The sequence below is a fragment of the Ascaphus truei genome, chromosome 20 (assembly GCF_040206685.1).
Source record: "Ascaphus truei isolate aAscTru1 chromosome 20, aAscTru1.hap1, whole genome shotgun sequence".
NCBI classification, from domain to species: Eukaryota; Metazoa; Chordata; class Amphibia; order Anura; family Ascaphidae; genus Ascaphus; species Ascaphus truei.
Window position 1 is genome coordinate 5798403 of NC_134502.1, and position 24776 is coordinate 5823178.

At 48.3% G+C, this 24776-nt stretch overlaps 1 protein-coding gene across 1 annotated transcript in view; it reads right to left on the reverse strand.

The window, feature by feature from the left end:
- The window catches only part of LOC142471200 (uncharacterized), a 47393-nt gene that overhangs the window by 11790 nt on the left and 10827 nt on the right, over positions 1 to 24776 (reverse strand). Inside the window, 3 exon segments of the mRNA XM_075577996.1 lie at positions 16193 to 16300; positions 18088 to 18235; positions 18761 to 18820. Coding sequence (XP_075434111.1) covers positions 16193 to 16300; positions 18088 to 18235; positions 18761 to 18820 — 316 coding nt within the window.

The following is a 24776-nucleotide window of genomic DNA, read 5'->3' on the forward strand; positions in this document are numbered from 1 at the left end:
ATGCCAGAGCACTTGGACCAGTTGATCTGAGCAGAAGAGGCCGCGGTGTAGACCTCTTGGCACGCTTGTGCCCGCTCCAGATCAAGTAGGTCCTGGGCCACGAGGAGCACGTCATCAGCATAAGCCGACAGGACTACCCGCATGCCGGGCTCCCGCAGCACCAGCCCAGTGAGCCTCCTCCTCAGTAGGCTCCTCCCCTAGGCTCAGCACTTCAGTCACTGCTGATGACTCCTGCTGCCTACCTCCCTGCAGCCCACCTTCACTCTGCTCCCCCCTAGGCAATCCTAACCCAGACACAGGGACTACCTGAGTGCACCTACCTCCCTGACCTTGTCTCCCCCTTACCAGGAATGAGCTCAGGGGCAGCTCTTCAGATGCAACCGCCTTAGCACTTGGCTGGCAGGTATCCCTGGGCTGGAAAAAGCTTGCCACTGCCCATGATACCTCCAGCCCATAGCTAGGCTGCAACAGGGGGTTGCCGATCTGAGAGACCCCTGAGGCTCCGCCAGGGTAATGGGGAAATCTAGCTGCCATACCTGCTACTTTTCCTTCCCGGCTACCACTAGCCCTTCTTCTCCTACTGAGACCTTGTGCTGGCTGCCTACCTGCAGCCTTCCCTCACTCCGCTTCTCCCTAGCAAGTCCTAACCTGGATACTAAGGACACCTGAGTTAGGCCATCTCCCTGACACTGCCTCCCCATTACCGGAGAGGAGCCCTGGGGCACTGGTGCAGAAGCACCTGCCTTGGCTCCTGGCTGGCAGGTAATCCGAGGGTGGTCTAACTGTGCCACTGCCCCTGACACCCCCAGCCCATAGCCAGGCGACAACAGTGGAGCTCTAAACCAAGAGACCCCCTGAGGCTCTGCCAGGGTAATGGTGAAATCTAGCTGGCTCACTTGCTGCCTTTCCTCCCCAGTTCCCACTGGCCCACCCACCCATCTCCAAGGCAATCCTACCCTAAAGCTGGGTGCTAACTGGGCTAGCCCCTCTCCCTGAAGCTGTGCCCCCATTACCGGAGACGAGCTCAGGGTTGCTGGTGCGGATGCACCCGCCTTAGCTCTTGGCTGGTAGGTAACCCTGGGGTGGTCTAACTTTGCCACAACCCCTGATACCTCCAGCCTATAGCAAGGCTGCAACAGTGGGGCTCTTAACTGAGAGCTCCCTTGATGCTCCACCAGGGTAATGGGAAAGCCTAGATGCCTTACAAGCTGCCCTTCCTTCCCCTCCCCTGGTAACCCTATCTCCTGCCACCCACCGGTCACTCCTACAGGGTTCCTACAGGGGGATAACACAGTCGTGGGAAAAACTAAGTCAGGGTCAGTCTGTGATTTGGTCTGGCTTACCTCGCTGGTCCCCGCAGAGACCGCCGCCTTCGTAAGTCCCGATTGCAGGGGGACTGGAGTGGCCGCCACCGGCGTCAGAAAGCAACGGTCAACTGCCACAACAGCTCCCGGGTTTGGCACAGGGAAAACGGTGCAGGACATGGGTCCCAGGTCCTTGTGGAGAAACACGGCTCCATTCAAACAAGGTGAACCACCCTCCTCCCGCAACCCTTGTCCCTCCCCCACTCAGAAAGGGCTCCGGCACTTTGCCGGAATCGCGACTCTTCCGCCGCCGCTACGGGCGAGCTCCGGGTGACTGCCACAACAGCACCCGGCTTCGGCACAGGGTCGCCAGCGTAGATCGTGGGGCTCCGGTCATCGCTGAGGATCGTCGACTCCACTAAACAATGTAAAACACCCACCTCCCGCACACCCCGACCCTCCCCCCAAATCAAATCGGCTCCGGCATCATGCTGGAATCGCGGCTTCTCCGCCACCACCTGCATCCCGTGTCCTGGGAGCATTTCCACTGGCCAGACCATATCAGGTCGGATCAGGGGTATCGCAGCACCTTGCTGTAGCAAGACGACCGCTTGCCGAGCACCGCTGCTGATGACTGGAAAAGATGTGCTCCGGCCGCCGCTCCGCTGTTCTCCGCCGGGATCAGATGGATGGCCGCCGCTCTCCGCCGCTGTTCCTGATGCAGCCCGGCCAGGTTCTTCAGGGGACGTCCCGCGAAGGGTTGTCGCCCCGGCTGGGCGGGAGTCATCGGAGGATGCCGCTAAATGGGTCACCTTTTCCGCAGCTCATGAGCGCTTGCCCTGAGGGGCTTCTTCGTCCGACCGCGCACGGTCTGGGCATCGGGCTTTGATGTGGCCCGCTTTGTTGCAGTGGTAACACCGCCGCTTCTGCCGGAGCTCCTCCGCCGCCGGTGGACTACCTCCCGCAAGAGGCTGCTGAGTCCAAGGCGGAGTTGCTCGAGCGCCGGGCTCATTCTGGAGCTTCTCCACCGCCGGTGGACTACCTCCCGCAAGAGGCTGCTGAATCCAGAGCGGAGTTGCTTGAATGCCGGGCTCAGGGAGGGGGTAAGCGGGTCGGGACATCGCCAGCTTCTGGCCCTCATTCTGCTCCACCTGGGACCACATCCCTCCCCACGCAGAAATCAGTGAAAGCTCTTCCAGGGAAAACGGCCGATACCTCTCCTGCTGTAAGACTCCCGTGGTCTCCGCGATCTCCCGCAAGTCTCTGCCGTCCCGGAACTGAGTCCATTCCCTGCTCTCCGGGCGGTTTGGTGGTTACAACGGCTGCAGCTGTGGATCTTTGCTCAGCCTGCCGGGTTTCGTGCTCACCGATCGCCGCCTCTCTCTCAGCTCTACCGGCTGCAGGTTCCCGCTTGGACTTGATACATTCCTCCGGTCTCGGTGCCCGGCTCGCCACACGGATGACCGGCACTTGGGTTCTGGAGGCAATGCTTCTCACAAGTAGGGGAACAGTGAGGTGGTGCCATATCTTGTGTTATATGTTGTATACTGTGTGTCCTATATCTTTAGCCTTAGGAACTCGCAATTCACCCGAGTTCCAACTGTATTACACAGTCCGCAGTAAACTGTAATACAGGTTCAATTCAATCCCACCGCTGCCATCAGTTTTATATAAGCCTGTCACGGTAGCTAGTGATAGGTTTATAAAACACACCAAAATATCTGGGTTGAATTGAACACGACTTAGATATAATAAATATAGTTTATTCCTTAAAGAAGGTGAACACACAAGATATACAAATAACAGACAAGAATTAGCACTTACTTAAGGGTTGGACAATGAGCAATCAGGATACAGGATTGCTACTTCATTCAGCAATACAGGTTCAGATGAAGACATCACGAAAAGACACGAAGACAATGGGTATAGGGCTTACTCGTTTATATGGAGTTTCAGCCCTCATACCTTAACCTTGGGGCGCCTGAAAGTCTAGCAGACTCCTTTGAAGTCAGGCCACCCTTCTGTCCGTAAGTGTGAATTATGACACTTACAGACCACTCAGGCTCTGCGTTCCCCCGCCCTATTGTACACAATCAGAGTGGTCAGCCTTTGATCAGAGGGTTTATTGTAGACCACTTGTCTCCCCCCTGAATATTAACATAAAGCAGAGCCAGTAACTTTTCCCAGGCTTTTATACCAGCCTTGCTAGACAGTATTTCTTTAATACACATACATATATTAAAATAATCCGTTCTGTGGGTCTGAGCGGGCTGAAATTTGCCAGGTCCTCATGCCGGAGGACCTTTGCCAAAGTGGCCAAGTTTCAGCCTTCCACGACCCCCAGGACCGGAGATACAAAAAATAAGTTAAAATCCCCTATTAACTTTAATGCAGGATTCTCCGCTAAAGCTAAAAGAAATCTCTGCTTTTCACTCTCCCATTGAAATCAACGGGCTCCGCCGCTATAGGTTTTCAATGGAGCAACTCCGCCATTGAAGTCAATGGGCTCCGCCGCTATAGGCTTTCAATGGAGCCACTCCACCATTGAAGTCAATGAGCTCCGCCGCTATAGGCTTTCAATGGAGCAACTCCACCATTGAAGTTTATAGGAAAACCACAAGTTTTACATTTGCCCATACTCCGTCTGGTTGATCGGAAAGGGCTGGAAATGGCCATGCGGTCATGCCGGAACAGTGACTACATGCGACCAAAATCCCAACCCCCTGGTTCTCACAGAACCGGAGATATGGGCTTACCCTTTTTACACTTTAGGACTTAGCCGTTTTTACGCGCGGCTCTTCCCTCCGCCATTAGAGTCAATGGCGCGACCCTCGGGGCGAGCGCGACCCTTTACGGGGGTCCCTCATTCCCGGACCCGGTGGTGGTCAAGTGTGGGGGTTCCTAGGGTCTAGGGGCAAAAAGAATTTTATTTCTGGGTGCCCTAGAACCTAAGTTTCCCACGCCAATTGTAGTTGAACTTGAACTCAGTGTGATCAAAGCTCTCTTTCAGATATTGTATCCGCTTCTGCGGTCTGCGGTTTGGATGGCTGCCCACCTGTTCCTGGAGGTCGGCGTCAAGGAATCCCCATTGAAATGAATGGCTCCATTGACTTACAATGGGGAATCGCCGCTCCTCCTCTCGGTCTTCACCTGCAGGTCTTCTACGGAAACGGGCCCAAATCGCCGGAATCTCCATAGGGTTGTATTGAGCCCCAACGGCGACCTATGGAGAAACTGCAAAATGGAGCCTGTAAAGGCGGGAAAAGGGAACAAAGGGCTATAATCACTCCTTAACTATTAACCCCTTCCCTCCCGCATCCACCCCAGTGTATGTGTTGGTGCAGACACTGGAATGGGAACAAAACATATTTACAGGGGAATACACATTTGGGTACTAAAGCAGGGTAAAAACACATTACTGGACCGCAGTCCAGTTAACCCCTTGATTCCCAAGTGAGAGCAGGGGGTGGCCAAATGGGGTGTAACCCCTTTAATACCGGGCCAAACCCCCTCTCCCATGACAGTGACATAGACAAATAACACCACAGTGCAAATATATATAATAATAAACATCTCTTTACAAGTAGAGTGTCTGCAGCTGTACTGGAAAGGCTGAGGTCAAGATAATGCCATCTAGATCAAGAGAAAAAGAAGAAAGCGCAAGACCCTCATAGTGTAGTATGTAAAAATAGAATTTGTATATGGAAGGTAAAATATGCACGTACAGAATAGAAATACTATATAGGCATGTAGGTATTGTGACAGATATAAGGGGATGGTAGTGGAAAGTATATATGTTGCCCCTCAATTATAGCAGGGTTTCTGCCATAATTAAGCCCCAGGGAGATGCAGTGTGCAATTTTGGATTATTGCGACTCCTATTGGGTCCCTGGGGCGGAGCACTTGGAGAGTAGGGTGGGCTAGTGCTTCACTCCACGTTTTGGAGATTTACCAGGTAGAATCCAGATCAGGACTTCTAGCTCTCCCTGGTCTCACACAGCTGCAACTGCTAATGAAGAGGAGCACCTGTTAAAGCCTGCCTGTGAGCAGACCAATTTGTTTTCAGAGAAGCTTGTACTAAGAGAGCGGTGTTTTGTGCTCTGTGGAGCAAGGACTTTTGTTTGTTTTGATTTATTTATGTTATCTGTTGCAACATCTTAATGGCAAAATAAACAGGCCAAAGCTTTATTTTCACCTCTGTGTCAGAAGACTGTTTCCGCTACCTGGAAGTGGTGAAAGTGGTGATCCCTGGATTAAAGGTACATAGCAAAAGGGTACTTTTGTCACAGTATAAAAACCAGTAATGGATAAGGCGCTCCCACGACTGCTGCACAGGATCCACAGAAGGCACCACGTCTTCCTTCACAGGCTACGATATGGCCACGGATGCCAAAGTTGTTCACCCTCACATCACTGCTCCTCCAAGGAACGGGATAGCCAGAGTTGGTGAGGGAGTAGAAGAATATCAATCGAGATCCACTTTCTCCAGCAGTTACAGCTCTTGGGTACTGCGCGTCTCAACCAATCAGCACAGCAGAGAGACCCAATCCTGTCGTAATACAAGGGCAACAGGAATTTGAGGTCCATTCCATTCTCGATTCACGTTTTTCCAGGGGCAGACTTCAGTGCCTCGTTCATTGGAAGGGATATGGCCCAGAGGAACGCTCCTGGGTACCTTGTCATCATATTCATGCTCCAGCTCTTCTTAACAATTTCGTCGGAAATTTCCTCACAAACCTTGGAAGGATCGTCCGAAGTCCGATCCTCAAGGGGGGGGGGTACTGTAAGGGATCGGGGGACACGCGCCTCTCAGCGGGTCCCCGTCACCTCGGCTCCCAGTGCGCCTGCTAGTTCCGGTCCCCCTCCCCGTCGGCTCCTTACCTCTTCTGCTCTGGCGCCATGCTGCTACGCCGCGCTGCACACCACATCCTTCCGCACGCGGCCGGGGCGTGCGCACGACAATCTTACAGAGTGCGCGCGCACCCGATCCTCTTGCCTGCCCTCTCGTGCCGCTGGCTCCGCCCCCCATCGGCTGCAGGCGATTTCCACTACTCACCTGTCTGACTCCCACCCTGCACACCTGGACCTATCCCTGGGCTTGCTCAGACAGGCCTCCGTTCCACCCCTTGCTACCATTGGTCCTCCTGCATTTATAACCCCAGTCTGCCCTCTCCTTCCTCGCTCTGCATGGTTCTTCTGTGACTCCTGTTGTGCAGTTGTCTATGCCAAGCTCTGTTCTGTGTTGCAGCTCTTGTTCCTGTCCCTGCCTCTGTTGGATACCTTTGGATTTGATCTCGGCTCTTGTTTGACTACGTGTACCTCGCTACCCCTGGACTCGGCTTTGGACCTCACTACGCTGCTATCTCCTGCCCCTGACCCACGGCTCTTGGACATTAACCCTCGGACTTCTGGCACCTCGGACGTAGCAAGTATCTCATTAACCCTTTCTCACCAGGTCTGGCAGCGCATCTTACCACACTACGGGCATACCCTCACTGCTGTGGGTGTGTGTTATACCCTTACCCACGCAAAGGAATGGAAGCAGGCACACGGTCTTTCTAAAGGTGCAGTTTATTGTGCCACCAAAGGTCCAACGTTTCGGCAAATAGATTGCCTTTATCAAGGAGAGGGCTACAGAACATGCTAAACATACCACAATTTATACACAAATGGGTACTCAACCCTCCACGATCACTGCTGCCTTGCTCCTGGATGTTGACGCCCCCATCGTGACGTCAGAGCGCCAGTGCGACGCGGCATGATGATGTCATGCACCACCAGGGGAGGATCCCAGGGCTCCACGAGGAGACAGCATCCCCAATGCCTGTAACAGGCTAAGATGGCTGTCCTGCAGGAAGCTGGAAACTCAGGAAGCCTCCCCCTCACTGGCAGCAGAGGCTCCCCTGGTGACGTCATCACGCCCTCACAGGGGAGGGGGGGGCGGATCCCAGGCATCAGACCTGCCCTGGAGTGGAAGAAAGACAGCCTGATGCCCAAGGCATCATGTATCCTTTCAGGTTCTAATTCTATATGTAATGCTGCTAGCATACAGTTCTCTACCATTTTTTATACACTGCATTAGGTGACACTGTGGTTATAGAATTAATTTGTACACTTTATTTAATTATTTTTTATTTAATAAAATTGTAGTCACATTACATTTGATTGTTTATGTAAGGGCTCTCACCCCTGCACGATCATTCAGTCCTCCTTGGGCATCAGGCTGTCTTTCTTCCACTCCAGGGCAGGTCTGATGCCTGGGGCCTGCCCCCCCCTCCCCTGCAGGACAGCCATCTTAGCCTGTTACAGGCATTGGGGAGGCTGTCTCCTCGTGGAGCCCTGGGATCCTCCCCTGGTGGTGCATGACGTCATCATGCCGCGTCGCGCTGACGCTCTGACATCACGATGGGGGCATCAACATCCAGGAGCAAGGCAGCAGTGATCGTGGAGGGGTGAGTACCCATTTGTATATAAATTGTGGTATGTTTAGCATGTTCTGTAGCCCTCTCCTTGATAAAGGCAATCTATTTGCCGAAACGTTGGACCTTTGGTGGCACAATAAACTGCACCTTTAGAAAGACCGTGTGCCTGCTTCCTTTCCTTTGCTCGAGTACCTCTGGGATGTCTGGACCTCCCTGGATACAGCGCACCGGCAGATAAGTACCCCCCTCCAGCACCTACCAGCGGTGTGCATGTGCTTCTACATATGACTTTATACCCTTACCCACCTCAGTACTGGGGACTGGCCAGGTCTGCGTGCATACAGGCGTTACATTATGCAGAGCCCAACAAATGCAGACCCCCCTGAGGTGGGCCAAGGTGTCACTATGGATCACTGGCAATTTTTAAGCGACCAAGTCACGGCCGTGGCGCAAGAGCTTTCTAAACTCTCCCTGCAGGAATCTCCAGCTGCACCGTCCCCTCCTGCCCCAGTACCTATGGGCAACTCTGAGCCATGTATTCCACCTCCCAACCGGTATGCCGGAGACCCCCTTACTTGCCAGGGATTATTGAACCAATGTGACGTCCAGTTCGAGATGTCCCCATCTCGGTTTCCCTCAAGTCATTCTAAAGTGGCCTATGTCTATGCCCTGCTCACGGGCGATGCTCTCGCTTGGGCTTCTCCCCTCTGGGAACACAGATCTGACATAACACAAGACTACCCCAAATTCCGGCGAGAGTTCCAGCTGGTCTTTGACACACCAGCGCATAGGGAGACGGACGCTTCTTCCTTGTTTCATCTCTCCCAGAGTCGCTGGTCGGCTGCAAGATACGCAGTGGAGTTCTGCACCATCGCTGCAGAGACTCAGTGGAATGATGAAGCTCTCGCCGCGGCATACTGGCAGGGTTTGTCCAAATCCCTCAAGGTCGATCTCGCAGCTCATGTTCGCCCCTCATCTCTAGAGGATCTCATTGCCCTCAGCATCCGGATGGACCAGCGCATTCAAGAGCAACGCCACGAGCACCAGCGTCCCCGTTTAATGTCGCCCTTGCCTGTTTCTCCTAGGTCTCCTCCCTTGGCTCTTCCTGCGTTGGACGCTCCCGAACCGATGCAAATCGGTAGCCAACAGTTTCGTACCGCTGAGAGAACACACCGCCGAAATGAGGGTCTCGGCTACTACTGCGGCTCCCCGGAACACCAACTACGTCACTGTTGCCTGAAACCGGGAAACGAGAACGCCCAGTAAAGGTAGAGGGGCTTTTAATGGGTACCATTTCTCCTTGCCCCTCTTCCCCCAAAGAGCAACTGAAGAGAATCCTTCTCCCCATAACTCTTGAGGGTCCCAATGTTCGGGTAGAGGTTGAAGCCTTCATCGACTCCGGGTCTGGTGGTAACTTTTGGATTACGATTATGCCTGCAACAACCAAATCCCTTTAGTCAAGAAGAAGTCACCCGTCTGCCTTGAGGCTATCGATGGTCGACCACTCCAACCAGTCTTCATTATTTGGGAATCTGTTCCCCTCACCTTGACCACCGCGGATGGTAATACCGAAGTCATCATCTTCGATGTTTTCCACTCACCTACTTTCCAGGTCATTTTGGGATTGCCGTGGCTTCAGCTTCACAACCCATGTGTTGATTGGACAGACGAACTACCGTTCCAGTGGGCTCCTACTTTGAAGAAGACGGTCACTCCTCCTGTTACCGTGCTCGCGGGTCTCGACACTTCTTCACCTTCTCTCTCTACCCTGCCGGAGGTATACCATGACTTTTTGGATGTCTTTAACAAGACTCAGGCTGAAGTCCTACCACCTCATCATTCGTACGACTGCCTCATCGAATTAATTCCTGGAACCAAGTCTAAGTCGTATCCCCTATCCGTTCCCGAGACCGAGGCTATGGCAACCTACATCCAGGAGAATCTTAAGAAAGGGTTTATTCGGAATTCCACCTCCCCCGCCGAGGCAGGTTTCTTCTTCGTGAAAAATAATTATGGCTCCCTAAGACCCTGTATCGACTTTCGTGGGCTAAACAAAATTACAGTTAAAAACCGGTACCCTCTTCCTTTAATTTCGGAACTCTTTGACCGGCACCAAGGAGCCTCTATATTTTCCAAACTCGACCTGAGAGGAGTTTACAATCTAATCCGAATACGAGACGGTGACGAATGGAAAACTGCATTTAACACACGTTCGGGCCATTATCAATATATCTAGTGCTGCCGTTCGGACTCTGCAATGCCCCAGCCGTCCTCCAAGAATTTATGAATGATATCTTCCGGGACATTTTGGGTATTTTCGTCATAGTATACCTAGATGATATCCTCATTTTCTCCAAGAACCTGGAAGAGCACATTCGTCACACCAAAGTGGTTCTCATTCGACTTCGTGCACATAGCCTCCACACGAAGATGGAGAAATGTCTCTTCCACCAATCATCCACAGCCTTCCTTGGCTATATAATCTCCGATAAAGGTTTCACCATGGATCCTGAGAAATTGAAGGCGGTACTGGATTGGCCGTTGCCGAATTCCCTAAAAGCCGTTCAGCGTTTGCTTGGGTTTTCTAACTATTATCGAAAATTCATCCGTAATTTCTCCACTATCGCTCTACCCATTACTGCTCTTACCAAAAAAGGGGCTGATCCGACAACATGGTCCTCTGAGGCCATCAAAGCATTAGTTTCCCAAAAGAGCTTTCGTCTCCGCCCCATCCTCCGGCACCCGGATACATACCTTCCTTTCACCCTTGAGGTTGACGCTTCTGATGTGGGAGCTGGGGCAGTACTCTCGCAAAGATCCTCTCCACAAGAAAAACTCTACCCATGCGGATTCTTTTCTAGGAAATTCTCTCCGGCCGAGAGAAATTATGATGCCGGGAACCGTGAACTTTTGGCTATCATGTTAGCCTTGCAAGAATGGAGACATCTCCTCGAGGGTAGCGAAGAGCCAGTAGCTATTCTCACTGATCACAAAAACTTATTGTACATTGAGGGGGCTCGTCGTCTGGGATCTCGTCAAGCACGTTGGGCACTTTTCTTCTCTCGTTTCAATTACACGATTTCCTATATTCCGGGTACCAAGAATATCAAGGCCGATGCTCTCTCTCGCCAATTTTCTACGGAGGAGGGATCTAACGAATCTTCTAAAACTATTCTTCCCGCAAAGTATATTATTTCTGCCAATACTTTTGATATCCTGGATGAGATCAATAAAGCCCAGGCTCATATCCCTAGGAGATTTAAGGTGCCAGAAGGACGTCTATACGCTGCTCCATGTTTTCGCCACAAGATCTTAGAGTGGGGGCATTCTTCCAAATCTGCTGGTCATCCAGGCTTCAAGAGGACAGTGGATCTTATTAAACGAACCTTTTGGTGGCCTAAAATGAACAAAGACATTTTTGATTTCACCAGAGCTTGTCCAGTCTGTGCTCAGAGCAAGTCCGCCCGACACAAACCTTCCGGTCTTCTCCTGCCTCTTCCTATCCCGGAACGGCCTTGGAAGCATATTTCCATGGACTTTATTGTGAAACTCCCAACTTCTAAGGGGATGAATACGATACTTGTAGTAGTGGACAGATTTTCCAAGCACACACACTTTATACCCCTGAAGGGTCTCCCCAATTCAGCTACCTTGGCTGACATTTTTTCTAAAGAAATGTTCAGGCTACACGGCGTGCCACTCTCCATTGTCTCGGAGAGGAGTACACAATTCATCTCTAAGTTTTGGAGAGCTTTCTCTCAGAGACTTGGCATTTCCCTCCTTTTCTCCTCGGGTTACCACCCGCAGACCAACGGTCAGACGGAGAGAATGAATCAGACCTTGGAGCAGTATCTCAGATGCTTTGTGTCAGAATCTCAAGACAACTGGGTGGACCTATTACCCTGGGCGGAGTTCGCTATTAATTCGCTGAAGAATGAGTCCACGCACGAGTCGCCTTTCTTCATTAATTATGGGTTTCACCCCAGCAGCCTTCCCCTCTCCCCTCTGGTGTACCTGCAGCAGATACTCAGGTGTCTAATTTACAAACCTCGTGGAAGAAGATTCAAAAAGCCTTGCAAGGAGCCGTCCAAAAACAAAAAACTCAAGCAGATCGGCGACGTCAAGTGGGCCCGGAATACACACCTGGAGACAGAGTTTGGCTTTCTTCAAAAAATATCAAGCTTAAAACTCCTTCCCAGAAGCTGGCTCCCAGATTCTTGAGTGCATTCAAGGTCCTTGAACGGATCAATCCTGTAGCGTACCGACTCTCGCTACCTCCCACCATGAGGATACCCTCTGTGTTCCACGTGTCCCTCCTGAAACCCTTCGTCAAAATGTACATTTTCCGGACCGTCCTCGGAGACCCAATCCCGTTGTAATACAAGGGCAACAGGAATTTGAGGTCCATTCCATTCTCAATTCACGTATTTCCAGGGGCAGACTTCAGTTCCTCATTCATTGGAAGGGATATGGCACGAGGAACACTCCTGGGTACCTTGTCATCATATTCATGCTCCAGCTCTTCTTAAACAATTTAGTCGGAAATTTCCTCACAAACCTTGGGAGGATCGTCCGGAGTCCGATCCTCAAGGGGGCGGGGGGGTACTGTAAGGGATCGGGGGACACGCGTCTCTCAGCGGGTCCCCGTCACCTCGGCTCCCAGTGCGCCTGCTAGCTCCGGTCCCCCTCCCCGTCGGCTCCTTACCTCTTCTGCTCAGGCGCCATGCCACTCCTTCACGCCACACGCCACATCCTTCCACACGTGGCCGGGGCGCGCGCACGGTAATCTTACAGATTACAGTCCTGGCACCCCGGACGCAGCAAGTATCTCGTTAACCCTTTCTCACCAGGCCCGGCAGCGCATCTTGCCACACTCCGGGCATACCCTCACTGCTGTGGGTGTGTGTTATACCCTTACCCACCTCAGTACTGGGGACTGGCCTGGTCTGTGGGCATACAGGCGTTACAGTGACGTGTACCGTGTCACAAACTCCAACCAATCACAGCATCCCTGAAGAAGTGACTTTGCGTCATGAAACGCATTGGAGTTTTTATTTTGATCCAATATGTTTATATATATTTCTGGTCAGAAAAGTAAAGGGAGAATTCAGAGCAGTACTGGATCTCAGGAGGTTCAATACTTTCCTCCAACTAAGAAAATTCAAGATAGTATGATTAAACACAATTATTCAAGAAGTCAAGCCAAAGAACTGGCTGGTTTCAATAGCCCTGAAGGATGCATATCTGCACATACCCATCAGAGATTCTTCATAATTCCAGTAAGGGGGAGGCATTATATATACACTGCCATCCCTTTTGGATTAGCACCTTTACCAAGGTAGTAGTTCCATTGGTGGTTGAGTTCAGAAAGAGGGCTATCCAGATATATCAATGACTGGATGAACATGAAGAATTATTGTTAACATCTCAAGACAAAAGGTGTTACTGTCAAACACACACACAGTAATCACAATCCTGGAATATCATGGGTGATGGGCAAGATTCCATATGAAACCACTGCAGAAAACATTCTTAGATCAATGGAACACAGCTCCAAAATATCTAGAACAAAATATTTACATATATCCCAGAACAGGACTGGATCTAAGATGGTGGGAAATCCCACAAAATCTACATAATACATGGATCCCTCCAGGAAGGTGATTGAATAACAATAACCAACAATCAGTTCTGGATGGGGAGTGCAGATGGGAAAATGGTTGGCACAAGGAAGTTGGCCAAGGTCCTACAAAGAGCTTCCAGCAAACATGCTAAAAATGCGCGCAGTGAAGAACGTGATCAAAAAATGTCACGCTTGTATTAAAGACAATAATATAAGAGTAGAATCTGACAATATTGCCATGGTAATATACATTGCAAATGAATAGGGATAGATAGAGAAGAGTCTTCTCTGCCAGTGCTCAAAGTGGAATAAATTGCTTCTCTTAGGAAATGGTTAAATAGCTATGTAGCCTAATCATTAGTTTCAATTGCACCATTTGTTGTTGGAGGATCCAGGAAATGTATAGAGAGTAAAACTGTATTAAGGTCAAATATGCTCAAAATTGGGGGTGTGGGTAACACAAAGAAAAGGGATGTCAAGGGAACCTAAATAAACTAGGGACCCTGACCCCTATCTAAATAATAACTCCAACAGCCCTTAGAGCTAGACCATAAGAATAAAATACAGTGTCAAAGCCAAGTTACTCACGACACTTGTACATACGGTCCTTCTGGTTCTGGCGTGCCCTCAGCCCGACATATGTGAAAGTAGAAGATCACCCTGGATAGGGGGAAAGATGGCGGTGCACAGCGTGCCAACAGGTGCCTCATGCGTTCCGGAAGCAGGAAGTAAAGCGGAAGCTGGATGGCGATTTTCAGTGCAAAAATTTAATATGAAGTAATGGGGAATGGGGGAAGGAGGGGATAAGCTCTAGCTACTGTCTGTGAAATGGTGCCAGGGGTAGAGGGGTCATGAAACGAACAACTACACAACTAGACAAGTAAAAGAACCCCTATGAACAAGCACTCATGTAGTGGTAAATACAAATAATTAAAAATAACCTTTATTAGTGTATATGGGTATAACAAGTGAAGGGCTAAACACACAACACAATTAAAAAAGTATTAAAAAAACTACCTCCCAGTCATGGTAGTAAACTGGTAGAGGTGGTAAATGAAGGAACTTTAGGTAACTGGCACCTAAAAGAATATAGTCAAATCAAAACGTAAATGGTGCCTCAGTGTGGTATGTATATTTGGAAAGGTCTAGTGTCTGTCAGTGATATGTCAGACCGTCACACACCTGTCAAAGCACGCCTGATAGGATTGTCACTCAGAGAGTACATAGAATGGCTGTAGATAGATAGCAGGTAAATTGTACATCAAACCAACGTGCTAAATGCAGCCTAATATAGCAGGTGTTGAAGGTAAGTAGTACTCAAATATCTAGAGTAGACAGCAGTTTAAAATAGTCCTTCAAGGCAACGCAAGGTAAAAGGTACAAATTGCTGGAGATGAGGCTACTGTGTAGCTGGGAGAATGAGGCTGTTAAGTGGGAGCCTTGGACACATTGTTTAACTGCTTCCACACAAGGTCTCCCTCTAGGCAGACTGACAGTACTAATGAACACTTCAGAGTGCCAGAGCTATCCAGGGTGATCTTCTACTTTTACATTGCAAAAGAAGAAGGAACCAGAAGCGGGAGACTCACATCATGTCTTAGGAAGACCACACGAACAACATCACCGCGGTTCATATTCCCAGATGCAAAAGAAAATGCTGCAGCTGACTTTTTGAGCCGAACAAGAATCCGTCCAGATGAATGGGAATTAGATGTTGGGATATTTTACCAGCTGATGTATCCCCAGGGTCAGCCCCAGAGAAGGCTCCATGAGGTCTATCTCAAAAACAAAAAAGTTGACTGCTTCTGCTCAAGGTTTTCATATGAGCACTCGAATAAGACAAGAAGAACATGGTTTGCCCATCTGGTGAATATGGCAATAGATACCACATGGCATCTCCCAGTCTTTCAGGGGACATGGAGATTAGGTGGCACATACTGAAAAAGAAGGGATGTTCAGTTAAGGCAATTGCAACTCTAATGCCAGCCAGGAACACCTCAATTTCATTAATATACCGTTGACTTCAAGACTTTTTAGTCATTGATAGAATTTTTGCAAGATGGTTTTGACAAGGGTTTCAGTCTGAGTTACTTAAAAGGACAGGTTTCAGCATTATCTGCACTACTAGAGAGGAATTTAGCATCAGACACCTTCCCGACTTGCTTTTTCCCTCCATTTTCCAAGATACACCCTTTCCTCTGTTGCTCTACTGCTAAAACTCTAACGCAGGCCCTTATCCTCTCCTATCTCGTCTATTGTAACCTTCTACTGTCCAGCCTTCCCGGCTCTCACCTGTCTCCCCTACAATCTGAAGGGGAGGAACTAGCAAATTTAGTACCCAGTGCAGTGATTGGAGACCCAGAAAAGAAAATAACGGTAAAATATATATATATATATATATATATATATATATATATATATATATATATATACAACAAATATATATATATATATATATATATATACAACAAATATATATATATATATATATATATATATATATATACAACAAATATATATATATATATATATATATATATATATATATATACAACAAATATATATATATATATATATATATATATATATATATAATATATATATATATATTATATATATATATATATATATACACATTTACTCTTTTTTTTCCCTAAAACATTTTTTTATCAAATGAACTTGCTAGAAATTAACATTGGAATATAAATACACCTACCAACTATTTTAAAGGGTTTTACACAGTCAAACATATTCACATTAACTTAACATTTAAGATCTCGGGGAGACTATTTACTAATTCTGACCCGTGTTCCATGGAGATTATTATCCTGTATGTTACTCACCTGCACTGGTGCCTGGGCGGATTTGCCCCCATTGAATATCCTGTTCCCCTCTCTCATCCTCTCTCTGTTCTTTAATTGATACAATATCTAGATTTTCATAGTGGAGATCTGTTAGTTCCAATAAAGGATTAAACAGATGTGTATACATTTACACCATACATTATAGCACCCCCCTAGCATACTTTCCGTTCTCCGTTTTTTGTGTATATTACTTGTGTTTCATGTTTTTTCCCCTTTTCCTTTCCCCCCACCCCTCACTTTGTGACATGCCCATTTGTGATACTGGTTTCTGCAAACACATTTAATTTATTTCTGGTTCATTTTATTATTAAATGTTTATTCTGCATTACAACTGTTTTCATCATTTAGCTATTAGACAGTGAGTGCTGGTACTTACGTGGGTTTGTTAGTACTATACAGGGGAATAAGGGTCCCCTTTTGTTCCGTGCACCCTGCAATTGCATATATTTAACACTATCAGAGTGCTGTCTATCGTCCCCTTTTACCCATACATTATAGCAGTTTAAAGATATTGTAAAAATGTATAATCATTCTTAAGAATCTTTTATGGATTTGTCCCATCTCAAAATTAATTGACCCTATCTTCATAGTATTCACATATAAATTAAGATAGAAAAACATTTTAATTAAGAGTTTTTAACCCACAAGGTTTACATCGCCATTTTAATACACTTGGGACGGTGTTCTGCTAACACAGCAGAGAGAGAGACTGCAAACTTGTGTCTCTGCTGATAATATTTTTTACATAATTGGCATGAACCCCGAGTGGGATATTTTGGTTCAAGTCCATAACAAACAAAACATAATTCTATACAAGTATATAACTATTCAACTAAATATTAAATTACAGATGCAGCCACAAGGATTAGAACACTTGCCTTGGAAATTCTGGGGCAATCTCACAGTAAATGCCTCAACATTTCTGTGAGATTCTTAATGGCCCATCGGATTAACACAGCAGGGATCCCTGCAGTCCCATTCAGTTTGAATGGAACTGCAGGGAACCCCCGCTGTGCTAATCGTATGGGCCATTAAGAATCTCACAGAAATGTTGAGGCAATGTTGAAGAGTTTACTGTGAGATTGCCTCAGAATCTCCCAGATACAAGTGTTCTAATACTCGTGACTGCATCTGCATTAATATTGAAAAAAAGTATATATGATATAAATATATTATGCTGGTGAATGTATGTAAAACATCTATAAAAACTTTAAGACAACACAGCTAAATAAAACAACAATTGAAAGCTTTAAAGGAATAAATCAGCTGGTGTAGCAACTAATAATCCATCCTCAGCTGGAGGGTAAGCAAATAAGTCCAAAAAAGTTCATAAGAGCTCATAGCTTCCAGTTAGATTTAGTAGTAGTATTGCAACCCTGTGGCTTCCCTGATGAAGCCGAGTACCCCGGTGAAATGCGTAGGATGGAGATAGCCGAGTAAACAGAGGACATTACCCAGCCCCCATTGACGTTCCTGCACGAGAAGGACTGAGTGCGCATGTGCAACCACACGCCGACGGAGCATCTCGGCAGGTAGGTTAGAGGGTGGAATCCAAACTACACTATAGGAAAGCTGTGTCTGCAGCCCGAGTGACCCTAGAGGATTTGTGCAGGAAAGTGATCGAGGGGAGAGCTAAAGGAGAGACTCCACAAATGCTAAATGCTTAAAAAAACTTCCCAAACGTGAGTGCAGCCATTGGATGTTAGTTAATACACTGATTAACTTTTGGAAACAAATAGCACTATTGTTTCTTTTTTGTTCTCGTCCCTTTTTTATTTTCATCTCTACCATTTTTGTTACACGTGAGTTTGTCTGTATGTCACTTCTATTGAATCTAGCAGGAAGCTATGAACTTTAAAAAAACATAGTTGTACCTGAACTCCTGTTTAATGGGATTCCCAAAGATTTGAGGGACCTGTAATTCTCCACCATTGCGTCCTTGTAAAGCCCCTTGTGTCCTTCTATATAGTCCCACTCCTCCATAGAGAAATAGACTGCAACATCCTCACACCTTATGGGTACCTGAGACAGAGAGAATCCCATTCAGCGTTCACATAGAGCAATTTATTCTGTAATACCAATTACTTTTAAAGAGACAGTAAAACAACAACATGCAGAGAATCAGAGAGAAGATAGAATAATACACACAGGTCCAGACAGAGCTTGGTCAATAAAGGGTAACTACTGTACTGGCTCTAATTTGGTATGTTCCAAGACCCCTGGCTGTTGGTTTCTCCTTGATGTTTCCTGCTTGAACAGGCAAGCATACTGTCTCTTTCAGCCAGCAGCCACCTTGAGAAGTCACCTCACCTATCTCCTCTGGTAAAGTTAATATAATAGACCTCTCCCTTATATTTGTTACCTGCCCAGTCTCCACCCCTTTTTCTTACTGATGTTCTACAATAAAGATTACAGAAGAAAATAAGGACTCTGTGTGCATCAACAGGGAGTGAGTTAAGCTGCCTGCCTCTACTCACTTGCCACAGCGAGCTTGGGACAGAACAGTCATGAATCTGGTATAATGTAACATTCACCAGCAGTGCTCACCTCTCCAGTTAGCAGGTGGATGCTGCTGTGGGGGGAATTCTTCCTCACAATTATGTATTCCTACAGAATGAAAGAGAGTTGTGTATGAGATGAGAGGTGAGGAGAGGGGATATGAGATGAGAGGAAATTAATTATTTTAAAAACCCATATAAAATTTGGCACATTTTGCCTTTTTTTTTAAATGTTGAATTATGCAAGTTTTTTTTACGTATTTGTATTCACATTTATATTGTATATCGACACCGATTTAATAAAGTTTTTTCTCATGTGGATTTGGATTAAATCAGGCAGGGTGGGCCACACTAATATCATAGATGAAAAGGGGGCTCGCGCGTAAAAAGTTTGCTCACCAATCACGGGAGACCAGGTTAATCAACACCTTATTATACCGGGATCATTGATTGAGCAAAGCAAGGAGGTAAAATAAATTGGCATGTATTTCAGGAAAAGACATACACACAATGTAACACAATTTACAGGGTTAACACACTTACTGGGAACGGGGCTAACGAATAAAATAGTCCTTTAAACAAAATTCACAAAAATGACTCTGTAGGAGCCATTTCCAATGCCCAGGAGGTAGTCACAAACTCCTGGAACTGATTTCGGCATGCAATGCCAGCGGCGACCGCCACGTTCTCAAAAAGTGGGACTTGAAACATTTTCTCACTCAAAATCTTTGAAGCCGGCTCGCGTCTATTCAGCACAGAGCATCTTTGAATTTGCCGCTGTTGGTTTGGCGCTTGGAATCTGCCCCTCTGATTGGCTGGAACGCTCCTTATGGGTTTCATTTTCCCATTCACAAACCTCTACAGCCTATCAGAGCGTGGGAATTTCCGTGCCAGCCAATCACCGATTTTCCGGTATTGTAAAGCTGGGTGTGCAACTTTTTTCATTCTGCTAATGGGCATGCGCCAACCTGGCACCTCTGCCTCTTTGCATACTGAGCCCACCCACTGTCCAGGCTCCACAGAGTCAGGGCTCTGGCAAATGGTGGCCGGATAGCCCTGTGTTAGCCCAGGATGCGGGTACTCAAGCAGAACTGCAGTACCCCTCCTGTTTTAACAAATTGGCATCCCTGAGGCTTTCAAGTCCGGACTCCGAACTGACCCATAGGCACCAAGCTTGGTAGCCATCTGGTCCCTCGGAATCCATGACTTGGAAATCCCACAGTTCATTCACAGGTTATCAGTACATATACCTATTAAATATAACGCTTTAATAAAATATACTGTGTCCTGTCTTTTGTGTGATAAAGATGTGTAAATCCCAGTTCTGGTGTCAGGGATGGAGTGAGGGTATATATTGCCCACACTCACTAGCCTCATTCTTGGCACACTCTACAAATAACATTTAAACCTTTTACACACAAGAAATCACTCAGCTTTATCCTATAGCTGGAGCATGCCCTGAACCCCTATACCAGGTTCAGGGTACCTGGGCATGTATCTGGGCACCCTTCCATATACTAGGGACCCCTCTTTATACTAGGGACCCTGTGTATGATTGCAGGTATACATTAACCCCTTCACGCCCGTTTACCTTGTCTGGATGATGCTGCAGCAGGAATCCTGGCGGTGAGTCGTAAGAACGTTTTCAGAGTCAGAGTTTGCCTGGAGCAATGTGCTTGGCTGCATTTGAGAATCTCACTCGATTCCCAGATCCAACTTTTGGGGTATCCCAGAACTCTGGAACCCCGATACATAGACACATTCTGTAACGACTTTCTCCGGCAAACCCACGCTAAAACTTACAAGCCTAGAAATCTCTCGGTCCCAGCACCCAGAAAAATCAAAACACAAATAAATCTTTAATGTCGCATAATTTGCACACAGTCACAGTAATGCATTTCTGACATCTGGGTCCAAGAGCTGACACTCTAGGACCTTAACACACGGATCAGGGGTAGCCAAGTGGGCTTAAACTTTATTAGTGAGCCTGGTTAACCCCTTCACCGTCACATCACCACTGTAAGCTATTAACAAAGTAGTTAAATCAAATTTTATATATATATATATATATATACACACATATACACATATACACACACACATAAATACACATACATATATATATATATATATAGTGGTTGACAAATCACCAAAAAATCTACTCGCCACCTAGTACCAAACGTGTGCTGCTTGGGCCAATATTTACTCGCCCGGGGGTTAAATCCACTCGCCCGGGGCGAGCAAATGTATAGGTTTGCCGAACGTATAGGTTTGCCGAATGTATAGGTTTACACACACACACACACACTAGCTTTTGTACCCGGCTTGGCTCGGGGAATGTATCTCCGCGCCCCCCGTCCCTCCCCCCGCTGGTACATATCCCCCCGCTTCCGGAACATCTCCCCCTCCCCCCCCCCTCCCCCGCTTCCGGAACATCTCCCCGCCCCACCCCCCACTCCCCTGCTTCCGGCTCATCTCCCCGTCCCTCCCGTGTTGCCGGCTCATCTCCCCGCACAGCTTTAGTCTACGGCCACACTGCCGCTGAGCTCGCTCATGCTTGAGAGCAGTGACGTCACCAGCTCTCCAAGCATGAGCGATCGACTGTCCTGCAATTTTTTTTAGAGCAGGAGCGGGGGCGTGTCATTGGCTGGATAGGGGCTGTCTCTGTGTCTGTATGTGTGTGTGTGTGAGTGTCTGTCTGTGTCTGTTTCCGTGTGAGTGTGTGTGTCTCTCTGTCTGTCTGTGTCTCCATTTTCCCTCTACAACCTTCCCTCCCCTCTCCCCCCCCTATTGCTCTCTCTCTCCCCATCATTGCTCTCTCCCATAACTCTCTCCCGACCCCCACTTCCCCTCTCTCCTCTCTCCCTTCCCCTCTCCTTTCTCTCCCTTGCCCTCTCTCTATCCCCCTTCTCTCTTGTCTCCTCCCTCCCACTCCGTGTCCCCCCTCACTCCCTCACTCCGTTTTCTCCGCCTCTCCCTCCCTCACTCCGTTTTCTCCGCCCCTCCCTCAATCCGTTTTCTCCGCCCCTCCCTCCCTCACTCCGTTTTCTCCGCCCCTCCCTCACTCCGTTTTCTCTGCCCCTCCCTCACTCCGTTTTCTCCGCCCCTCCCTCACTCACTCCGTTTTCTCCGCCCCTCCCTCCCTCACTCTGTTTTCTCCGCCCCTCCCTCCCTCACTCTGTTTTCTCCGCCCCTCCCTCCCTCACTCCGTTTTCTCCGCCCCTCCCTCACTCCGTTTTCTCCGCCCCTCCCTCACTCCGTTTTCTCCGCCCCTCCCTCACTCTGTTTTCTCCCCCCCTCACTCTGTTTTCTCCCCCCTCCCTCCGGTTTCACCCCCCTCCCTCACTCCGTTTTCTCCACCACTCCCTCCCTCACTCCGTTTTCTCTGTCCCTCCCTCCCTCACTGTTTTCTCCCCCCGCCCCAACTCACTAATTTTTCGCCCCCCTCACTCTGTTTTCTCCCCCCTCCCCCGCTCACTCTGTTTTCACCCCACTCACTCCGTTTTCTCCCCCCTTCCCCACTCACTCCATTTTCTCTCCCCTCCCCCACTCACTCTGTTTTCTCCCCCTTCCCCCACTCACTCTATTTTCTCCTGCTTCCCCCATTCACTCCGTTTTCTCCCCCCTCCCTTACTCACTCCGTTTTCTCGTCCCCCCAATCACTCCGTTTTCTCCCCCCACTACTCACTCCGTTTTCTCCTCCTACTCACTCTGTTTTCTCCTCCCCACTTACTCTGCTTTCTCCGACCCCACTCACTCTGCTTTCTCCGACCCCACTCACTCTGCTTTCTCCGACCCCACTCACTCTGTTTCCCCCCTCTCTGCCTCCCACCACTCACTCCGTTTCCCCCCTCACTCACTCAGTTTCCCCCCCTCACTCAACCCGTTTCCCCCCCTCACTCACCCCGTTTCCCCCCCTCACTCACTCCTTTTTCTTCCCATCCCTTGACGCACTCTGTTTTCTTCCCCCCTCATTCAGTTTTCTTCACCCCCCTCAATCAGATTTCTTCCCCCCCTCAATGTTTTCTCCCCCCCCCCCCGGCACATCTCCTCCGCACATCTCACTTCAGACACACAAAACACAGAAGTCGGTAAGGATACGCCCCTCCATAAGTAGCCACGCCCCGGCCCCCTGCTTCTGCTCTAACATTATTGCATTACAGGCGAGGGAAACCTATAATGTCCCTAACTTGGGAGGCGAGTGACATTGGAAGCTCAAAATAGTTGCATTGACCTACAAATCCGCAGCAGAATGTCCAGTCCAAGGAAGGAGGAGGAGAGAGGAGGGAGGGGAGGAGGGAGGGGAGGAGGAGAGGATGCAGTATTGAGTGCGGGCGGCCAGGCGGAACCCCTGGAACTGCTCTGCGGAGCCCCGGCTGATAATCACTAACACACACACAGCCCTATCAAGGCAAGGACACGTCCCCTCCTTTAGTAGCCACGCCCCCTCCCTTAGTAGCCACGGCCCCCGCCCCTTGCTCTCGCTCTAACGTTACTGCTGTCCAGCCGAGTGAAACTTAGAATGTCCATAACTTGGGAGGTGGGTGACATTGGAAGCTCAAAATAGTTGCGTTGACCTACAAATCCGCAGCAGAATGTACAGTGAAAGTTTTGTGGTGCTACGTGGTGCCGTTTGTGAGATATCGATGCTTCTGACATACAAACAAATGGAAAACGTAATCCAACTTAGAATTATAGTATAATATATATAGCAAATGGAAATAAACTGTATGCTCATTTATTTGAGCACCACACCAGGATGTCTACCGTTGCTCCTACAATGTTACCGTGGTCGTCCTCACCCTCTGCAGGTAATTCAAAGCTGCCTGGCCCGGGTACTTGGTACCCGGCCTTGCAAATGTTCTATTTTTCCACTGGGCACCCGTTACCCGGCAATTTTCAGGACTCGGTAAAACACTACTCTATGGGTGTCACGTGTGTCATATGGACCGAGAAAGGTGTTCTAGTATTATTGTATCTTGTGACTGGTCTTTCGTTTCTAGCTTGTACTAGATACGGTTGGTGTACCTAGGGCTGAAGATGTGGGCTGTTGTAGTTGGGTATGTTGCTCTGTCCATCATATTGGTTCACAACATTGAACGTAAGGTGGAGAAGGGTTTATTGGATGCCTTTGGTGTATGTGTTGGGTATGCGTTATGTACAATAGTCCTTGCTGAGGGGAACCCTGCAGTCGTCTCTTACGTGCAGTGGATGTAAGGTGACTGTGTGTAAGTATGAGAAAGGGTGTTCTCTGTGTTAACGTACCTGGATTGCAAGCTTGGTGTAGTGCATCCATACACATGAGTGTGTGGTTCACTGTGGTAGATGTAGCTATTCCATGTAGTGTATGCTTGAAGATGCTGTTCCTCTAATTCACGTGGAGTCTCCATAGCTTTGGCATCTGTAATACCTTCCTCATCGGGTAGAGATGGTGGACTGGCGTTCATACTGGCATGACTTATTAAATAGTCTCTAGTGTGCTGGATCTTCTAAAGCTATTGGATTTCTCCAGTGCTCCCCGTCATCTTGTCTTCCGGCTGCTTCAAAGATCTCGGCTTGGGCTTCAGCAGCGACTGCTTCCTTTTCTACATATAAACCTCTACGTTTGCTTCCAAATTGGTTTTCCAACGTGCAGAGGCAGCGGTGGATGCAGCTGTGTCCCTTTGCTCCTCCCCTTCAATATGGGCTCTCTCAAATTTCATGGCTCTTTTCGACAGTAATTGGCCCTTGCACGTGTAGCCTTGTTTAAAGACCTCGTTGAATGTCTGGATGCGCCGGACCTCTGTGAGGTCCTTTCTCCGACTTTTAGCTTCCGTGATTGCACTCTACATGCGGCCGTCGCATTCCAGAACGATTCTTTTTTGTAGGTCTCGATCTTGCAGGCTTTCCACAATTATTGGTTCTCGTCAAGTAGGTGATATATGTTTCTGACAGTATTTGGTAACGTGGCTGGTCAGTCCTTCATTTCATCTCTGACAAAAGCCAATCAATGGGACTATCCGCTCACTAGCAAAATCCTCTATTGTGTCCAAACTCATGGTTGATCAACTTTATCTGTTCTCTCC